The following is a 9,226-nucleotide window of genomic DNA, read 5'->3' as shown; positions in this document are numbered from 1 at the left end:
CCCTCGCCCGGGGGAGGGTCCCCCAGCAGAGCCGCCGGCCCCGCTGCCCCAGGGTGTCCGGTGGCCTCGGAGCAGGCTCCCGCGCCCGCGCCCTCGGCCTCCTCGGCCTCGCCATGCTCCGCCCGGGCGCGCAGCGGGGCCTCCTGCTGTCGAGTCTCCGGCTGCAGGTCTCCCCCGGCCGCCCGCGCTCAGCCTGCGGCCGCCAAGGGTGAGTGGGGGCCCGGCCGGCGCCGAGGCCCGCGGATGGGCTGCTGCCTGGGTGGGAGCCAGGGCCTGAGGCAGTCTGCCGGGTCGGGGGAGCCTGGGCCTCTGAGAAATGGGCGTTCGGATTTCTTCTAGATGTACGTGTTTTCTTTTACACGCGCTGGTGGACAAAGTGAAACAGTATCAAAGGGTTCCCAGTGCGAAGTTACTCCTACCCCCATCTCCCAGTCAACTTGTTAACAGTGTCTTCTGTATTTTTCCAGAGATCGTCTATGTGTAAGCAAACATAGGAAGATATACACCATATATATATGTGTATATATATATATATAGGTGTATATATATATATATACACATATACATATATATAGGTACACCTATACATATATACACCTATATATATACGGTGTGTGTGTGTGTGTATATATATATATATATATATATATATGGTGTATATCTTCCTATGGTATATAGAGATATATATTCCTCTTTGCCTTACTTACACCTTGCTTTTTACAACGTGTCCTGGAGAGGCCCTAGATCCTGCTAGGTAGAAAGTCACGCAAATAAATATATGAGACCACTGAGAAGTAACTATAAAATTAGAGGAGGCTGTACGTGGTGAGGAAGTTAAACGAAGAAGAACATTTTACTCCGTCTGGCTCTCCGCAGCCTGGAAAGCATTAGATGGAAGAGATGATCCAAGACTTATAGGAGCTAAAGTTCATAATAATGGTTTTTCATGGAATAGAATGATTATGTGTGTTCTCCAAGTAGACTGAAAAAAAAAAAAAACTACTCTTTAACTCTTTTGGGAAAAAAAATAGAAGTCATGTTCAATTCTTTAGCTATATTTGTTATCTACAATGGACCAGAATTATATGGAACGGGTTTCAAAGTCCTCCTCTTTCCTCCTTTAACCAGGTTGCTTCAATCAGGGTTTAGATGCCCCAATGACTAAATCAGCTCTATGCAACCCTCACGGGCACTGTTGAGATACTAGAGAAACAAGGAGAAGAAACAGGAAACAAGTCAGAAAAGCTACAGCTGCCATAGCCTAACAAAACTACCATTTACAAAAATTGTCTTCCAGAGAGGAAAACCCACCTTTGTCTGCGGAAGCAAGATGGAAAGACAGAGCAGAAACTGTGATAATTGGAGGCGGCTGCATTGGTGTGAGTCTGGCTTATCACCTGGCCAAAGCAGGGATGAAGGATGTGGTCCTCCTGGAAAAATCAGAGCTCACTGCTGGATCTACCTGGCATGCAGTAAGAAAAGCCCCTCCACACCTTTTGGGATGAGCACTGGGTGTTGTATGGAAACCAATTTGACAATAAATTTCAAAAAAGAAAAAAAAAAAAGAAAAAAAAGAAAGAAAAGCCCGTCCACACCTTTTGGGATGAGCACTGGGTGTTGTATGGAAACCAATTTGACAATAAATTTCAAAAAGAAAGAAAGAAAAGCCCCTCCAAACCGTCACCTGCCCTGAAGTGTGTGAACCAGTGCAATCAACTTTCTTCCCATCACAACTCCCCACTTTGAGCTCTTTAGAGTGAGCGTCCCTTCAATAGTGTTGGAAAGTGCAATTGCAGTCTAGTGATCAAAATAGATAATATTTTTATCTTGAGCATATAGCTTCTGGATTCACTCCTGGCTCTGCCATTTTCTACCCATATGACTTTTGGTCAGTTTCCATTTCCTGATGTGCAGAAAGGAAATATTAACAGTACCTCGCTGACAGGGTTGTGATGAAGATTGAGTTAATATGTGTAAAGGTATTAAACACATGGTAAATGTTTAGCAAATGTTGGCTTTTGCCTGGAAGGATGTAGCTGGATGATGGCACATATAGCCAGAGACCTGCACTAAATTCCCCTCACCTGGGTTTTGTGGTCTTTTTAGTTTCATTTATGATTTTAATGCAGCACTGTGAGACAACAGCTTGGTGTCATGAGGCTGAGAACTGTGAGGGCCGAGAACATGTGATGTTGCTTTTGTGTTGTAGTAAATTAACACGCAGCCTCTTCCGTTGGGCAGACTTAATAATACAAATAATTGTTCCAGCACTACACAATAATTGGGCTTAAATGGAAAGTTACTCAGGTGAATGAAGTGACTGACACTGCTCTCATAGCATTATGCCATATCAATGATTTCTGAAGTCAGTTAAGGAAGAGAGAGGAAGTTTTTGTGACTGTCGGTACAGATTTCTTTTGGAGAAAGAATTGGGCAGTGTTAGCCACTGCTCACCATCCCTTTCTGTTGTGAGTTTTCCTCTGCTAAGTCAGGAGGAAACCCTGCTTTTCAGGGACTTTAGAATCTAGAGCCTGCTCAAGGTTTGGGGGGTGTTAAGCACTGAAAGGGCTGCCTGTGTCCTGTGGAGATCAGGGGACACCGCAGCCCAGACTTAAGCCCCCCTGGCCACTGGGTCCTGGTGGTCTCAGAGTGAGACTACACTTATGGTTGGATGGAAGCTCCTAGAAAAGTCACACCAAGCCCAGTTCCTCTTCCCTGTCTCCTTTCCCTCCAGTCCCCTCATTTCTGGGTCTGAGAGGGAGGTCCAGGCACCTGGTCCTCCCTGAATGTAATTTCAGAGCCTTTACAGCCATACTGTCTCTTGTTTCACCCTGTCCCTCAACTCACTTCCTCCTACCTGGAGAGAGGGGTCTGGGAAGCCACCAAAACTCCGGGCCCTTCTACCCTCCCCGAACTAGACTTTCTATTCAGGCTTCACATTATCACGCAAAAGGAAGCCTGAATTTCTCCTGTAGTTCTCCTGGCACTTCTCCTTCGTGGACAGTCACTCAGCCTTTCAACAAATATTCACTGAGAGCCTATATTGTGTCAGGCCAGCCCTGGTCTGAGAGGTGGGGACACAGCAGTGAATAAAGCTAAGTCCTGCCCTCATGGAGCCACATTCTGGTGTGCTAAACAGAAAACAATGCCTGAGAGTAATCGGTGCCTCGAAGAAGAGTAAACTGGGGTAGAGGGGTGAAGAATGATGGGGTGCAGGAGTCAGGAGGCTACCTTGAGGAGGTGACATCTCAGCAGAGACCAGCAAGAAAGGAATGAGGTGCTGGTAAGGCTGTCCAGCAAAGAGCATGTAGGCAGAGGGAAATTTAGGCAAGTGGAGATATCCTGAGAGGGAGGCTTATACCCTTTTAATACTTCTGGGTTGTTAAACAGGGCATACACCTTAATATTTTAATTACTTATTTGCTCATTTAGATTTCATTGATTTGATGTGACCTACATTTTAGAATAGATTGCTGGATTCCCTGCATTATTACTTCTTAGACATTTCATGAACGAAAAAAAAAAAGCAACATACTCTTAAGTTTTTTGGAGAAAAGCGGGCAAAGTTTTTAAGATGATAGCTTCTGGTTAAATGTTAACTGTGCCAAATATGTCTTCTTCAACCAGAGAGATATCAGAGTGAGTGGAAAAGGCATTCTCCTACTTTGTGCACAAGGTTTACGCTATGGTTTACAAAATGAGATTCATGCAGTGCGAGCTCAAGATGGACTTGGGCATCAGAAGCCAGGTTATTTGGCCCACTAGGAATAAAGGAAAAGGAAAGAGGGTTGCCTTGGGAAGTCGGTCCCAGGACCTTTTGCAAGTCAGGGAGGCCTACCTCTGAGGAACAACATGAAGAAATTCTACATGTTGGGAATTTTTAACATAGAAATATTTGGAGCAGATATGAGAATGTAGAAGTTTGGGGAGCCAGCTAAAGGAGCAGACTACAAAAATCAAGGCAGCCTCACTGAAGTATAACATGTACTTAAGGTTTATATCTGCAAAGTGCAGGAATCAAGTGCTTAGTGAGGAAGGCACAGCTTGCAAAGTGAATATTAAAAATGGAGTCACACTGGGGCGCCTGGGTGGGTCAGTGGGTTATGCGTCTGACTCTTGATTTAGTGTCGGGTCATGATCTCACAGTTCGTGGGATCGAGCCCCAAGTTGGGCTCTGTGCTGACAGTGCAGAGCCTGCTTGGTATTCTTTCTCCCTCTCTCTCTGTCCCTCCCTGTCTTGTGCTCATGCTCTCTCTCTTTCCCTCTCTCTCTCAAGATAAATAAACACTTTAAAATAAAATTGGGGCACCTGGGTGGCTCAGTTGGTTAAGCGTTCTACTTCTGTTCAAGTCAGGATCTCACAGCTCATGAGTTCGAACCCTGCATAGGGCTATGTGCTGACAGCTCAGAGCCTGGAACCTGCTTCGGATTCTGTGTCTCCCTCTCTCTCTGCCCCTCCCCTGCTCATGCTCTGTCTCCCTGTCTCTCTGCCCCTCCCCTGCTCATGCTCTCTCTCTCTCTCTCTTAAAAATAAATAAACATTAAAAATAAAATAAAAATGGGGTCACAAATCTAAAAACCCTGAGGTTTTGCCATATTTTAACAACACTGCTTTGTCAGCAGGTAACACTACTACCAATGTAGAGCATTTCATGTAGGATGGACAGAAAGGGGAGAAGATGGAGTGAGAGGCAGCTTTGGAGCATGGGGTCCCCAGGAGAGGCAGCCCTTGGGGATGGTGCCAACATGAATGTTTTGGAGAACTGAGGACTGAAGATCTAAAGATGCAGGATGATCTTTTTGGGGTGTGGGAAGACAATATTAGAACTTTCTGTTTATTTTTATCTACAAATGTAAGAAAGGGATGAAGCTTTACTCGTCTTTATAAATAGCCTTTACCTTTGATGCAGGTGACATACTGGGTATGATTTCAAGGCTGACTAAAAGAAAGGTTGGCACACCACGACAGAGGCAGCCTCGTACTTTCTTTTGTCTTTCGTCTACCATGACATACTGCAGATCACGTGCTATAGGACATCATCGTTGCAATGCATTTTATAGAGACAGGGCTTTAAATAATAGAATTCGTGATGAAAGGAAGAGGGAATGAACTGGAAGGTGTTGTGCTCCATGGAGGTTTGTTGTTTATCTCATGCAGTAATTAAAAGGGTTAGTGAGACAAAGTTTTTCTTTTACAAAAAGGCCAGTGTTTTAAATTTGGTGACCTTTATAGTGATTCAGATGGCTACCAGTCATTAGGAGAGACATATAAAAAATACCACATAGCAGATACATACAAGAAAATAAATGCAATCTATGCTTTCAAAGTAAAGCTGATGGTATAGGTGAGAAATGACTGCTTTTTGCAAAATAGTCCTGTTGGAAAGGGTACATTTTGAAAAGGAATATTTGGAAATGTTGGTATCATCAATAGATATTCTGGTCAAAATGATATGCATCATGTAGAAAAACTCTCATATATACAAGAGATAAATTTTTTAATGTATCTAAAATTTTCCCAAATGGTGAGTTTAAGTGGGGTTTGTACCCATTTATTTAAAATATAAAAACGTGGGGCACCTGGGTGGCTCAGTCTGTTGAGCGGTTCCTGGTTTCTGCTCAGTATGATCCCAGGGCTGTGGGATTGAGGGCACGTGCTGAGCGTGGAACCTGCGTGAGATTCTCTCTCTCTTCCTCTGCCTCTCTCCCCTGCTTGTGTGCTCTCTCTCTTTCTCAACAAAACAAAACAAAACAAAACAAACAAAAAAACCCAATACCTTCCAATTTGCTTATAACAACTGACAGACAAGAGAACATGAAATGTTAATAGTCAAGTTTCAAAAGAAACCTTTGTGTGAGTGGTGATTGGGGTGGAGGAAGTGGTGTCAGGATGCACAGAGTACAGCCCAGAGAGTCTCCTTTTCCCAGGAGACTCTACAAAGTAGACCTTTGTATCATTGACAGGTAGCGTCTTCAGCCATCAGAGCCATTCAAACCAGTCTCAAAATAAAACAAACCTAGGATTAGGCATTCAAGTTGCTGTTTTACCAAGGTTCATCCTGTATATATTTTAGTAACAAAGCATGTTAGTCACCTAGATTTACTAAAATATTAATAAGTAAGTTGACTCTTCAAAAGCTTTTCCATATAATAAATTTTAAAAACTCAAAACCTTTCTTAAATAAGCGAATTTTTAAAATTTGAAAGCTTTTCTACACAATAAATAAAATAAAAATCATTTACAATATTTAATTCATTTCAAGTTGTCTTTGTATGTTTTATGATCTCTATTAATATAGTAATACATATTTATATATCACGTGAGAACAAAGAGATACACGTATTTTAGTGGGTATGCTTAAACTTAAAAAAAATTTTTTTTAATGGTTATTTATTTTTGAGAGGGAGAGAGTGCGAGCAGGGGAGGGATAGAGAGAGAGGGAGACACAGAATTCGAAGCAGGCTCCAGGCTCTGAGCTGTCAGCACAGAGCCCAACGTGGAGCTGGAACTCATGAACCGGGAGATCGTGACCTGAGCCAAAGCTGGATGCTTAACCGACTGAGCCACCCAGATGCCCCTGCTTAAACATTTTTTTATTTTACGTGGGTGCTTGGAGATGGCTTGAGGTCAGTCACTGGGCTTTTTGAGGTTGTAGAGGTTCACGAAAGAGCAGAAAGAATTATTAAATACATAGAGCATCATTGGCTTTAGTGACAGTTGATGGTTTTCTAATGCCATGTTTCCTTTCATATTCATTCACTGTTAGCCTACTATAAGGAAGAGATTTTTCTTCTCCCTATTTATTTGCGTATGTATTTATTTAATCAACAAGGATTCATAATTCTTATTTTATTCAAAGAGTTATAGTTCCTAATGATTATTCATGTCTCTGTTTCATCTTTCCTCTTTTATTTTCTCTTCCAATAATAATCATTTTCTTTCCTCAAATAAAAGGTAGGCCCCTTCCTGTCCTCCTTATAGACTTGTGGCTATTCTAGCACCTTCTCTTCTCTCAGTTCTTAGGTCTTTCTCTAAATGCTCTGGCACTTAATCATGTGCTCTTGATTTCATTGTTTGGTACATGAAAGTTTCAAGACTTCAGTCAGGCCATAACATCTTGAAGGATAAGAACAATGTTTTCTTCTTCAAAATTCCCATTTAATATATCCTTGCTGAAGCCCAGAACACAAACACATTGTACCCTTCTTACATTTCCATGTCATAGGATTGGCGCATAAATTAACAATAAATACCACGTATGATACTACATTCAGATATCTTACATTAGGGCACCTGGGTGGCTCAATTAGTTGAGCATCCCAGCTCTTGGTTTCAGCTCATGTCATGATCCCAGGGTTGTGGGATCAAGCCCCATGTCAGACCCTGTTTTGGGCTTGAAATTCTCTCCCCCTCCAACTAGAATGCTCGTTCTCTGTCTCTAAGAAAAAAAAAAATCTTACAATAAAAAGCACAGATATATTTGACCCCAGATTTTATTACTAATTAATTAATTAATTTTGGAGTTTTATTAAAAAAGTTTTTTTATTCTCAAGTTAGTTAATGTATGGTGTAGTCTTGGCTTCAGGAGAAGAACCCAGCGATTCACCACTTACATATATCACCCAGTGCTCATCCCAACAAGTACCCTCCTTAATGCCCATCACCCATTTACCCCACCTCACACCCTCGCACCCCCATCAACCCTCAGTTTGTTCTCTGTATTTAAGAGTTTCTTATGGTTTGCCTCCCTCTCTGTTTTTATCTTATTTTTCCTTTCCTTTTTGATCATCTGTTAAGTTTCCCAAATTCTACATATGAGGGAAATCATGATATCTGTCTTTCTCTGACTGATTTGTTTCACTTAGCATAATACCCTCCAGTTCCATCCACATTGTTGCAAATGGCAAGATTTCATTCTTTTTCATTGCTGAGTAGTATTGCATTGTATATATATATATACCACATCATCTTAATCCATTCATCAATTGATGGACATTTGGGCTCTTTCCATAACTTGGCTTTTGTTGGTAGCACTACTATAAACATTGGGGTGCATGTGCCCCTTCAGATCAGCATTTTTGTATCCTTTGGATAAGTTCCTAGCAATTGCTGTGACCCCAGATTTTAAACACAGATTAAAAGAGAAAAGCTAGCTGATAAAAAATACAGGGTACAAAAACATTAGTAAAGGGACTCCTAGCTGGCTCAGTCAGTGGAGCATGCGATCCTTGATCTCAGGGTTATGAGTTCGAGCCCCACGTTGGGTGTAGAGATTACTTTAAAAAATAAAATCTTTAAAAAAATAAGTACAATTTTTATACCTGAGAAACAAACTAAGCCCAGCACTTACTTCTGACTGTCCTAAGACAGCAAGGAAGTGAAGGGAGTAGGAATTGTTCGGTAGAAATAAGTATACCATTTTAGTAAGAGTGACTAACTTTTCCTTAACTAGGAATTCTAGAAGAATTTGTTCCCTAAATAAAGTTCATTGGGCTAAATGTCTTGAATAACAGTTTTGCAAAAATTAACCCACGTGACTCTTTCCAATGCAAGATTATTAATTTATGATTCTATGAAGATAACCTTCTGGGGTGGGGAAGAAGAGGACTGATGTAGTGTAGATATACAATTTTTTGGTGGTCTGGTTTACCCCAGGTTAAGCTCAGAGGATCTTGAGTATATGGTGAATGGAACCCTACACCACTGCTTATGAATATCATTGTTTTCAACTGACAGGAGATACACGGAAGACATATCTAGTAGACACCCGAAGGTTAGGGATTCTCCATTAATGATCTGGAAAGTCTCGTATTCAAATGAGATAGCTGAGCATGTAACGGAGAGTGGAATATTTGAGAGTGAAAGAGCCTGACTTGCACTTCCGTTAGAATGGCACTTGGCTGTGAGAGAACCTTGAAGCTCAGCCAGGATCTTAAGAAAACAAAAGCAAACAAACAAACAAACAAACAAAAAGCTGTGCATATGTTCAGATGTATGAACAAGTATTTAATAGAAGCCTTAGGGTTCTGGCCCATAAAGGACGATTAATGAACTATCAATGGGGTGCTTTTGAGTTCAGGAGAACCAAATAACCTACCACTATCATAGAAAAACCTTATAAATCCTTCCTAAACAGATTTTATTTTGAACAGACTGTGTTCTGATGAGCTTTCCAGGATAAATTAGCTGCAAAATGGGGCCGCAGATACTTAACTGAGAGAACCT

The 9,226-nt window shown here is 41.6% G+C and overlaps 1 protein-coding gene across 2 annotated transcripts in view; it reads left to right on the top strand.

The window, feature by feature from the left end:
- Positions 1–113: 113 nt before the first annotated feature.
- DMGDH (dimethylglycine dehydrogenase) overlaps positions 114–9,226 on the top strand; it is a 69,957-nt gene continuing 60,844 nt past the window's right edge. For both annotated transcript variants that reach the window (XM_030323663.1, XM_030323658.1), the window contains exons 1-2: positions 114–208; positions 1,298–1,472. In XM_030323663.1, coding sequence (XP_030179523.1) covers positions 114–208; positions 1,298–1,472 — 270 coding nt within the window. The remainder of the gene's footprint in view (positions 209–1,297; positions 1,473–9,226) is intronic.

Source organism: Lynx canadensis, chromosome A1 (assembly GCF_007474595.2).
Source record: "Lynx canadensis isolate LIC74 chromosome A1, mLynCan4.pri.v2, whole genome shotgun sequence".
Taxonomy (NCBI): domain Eukaryota; kingdom Metazoa; phylum Chordata; class Mammalia; order Carnivora; family Felidae; genus Lynx; species Lynx canadensis.
This window is presented reverse-complemented; position numbering and strand designations above follow the sequence as displayed.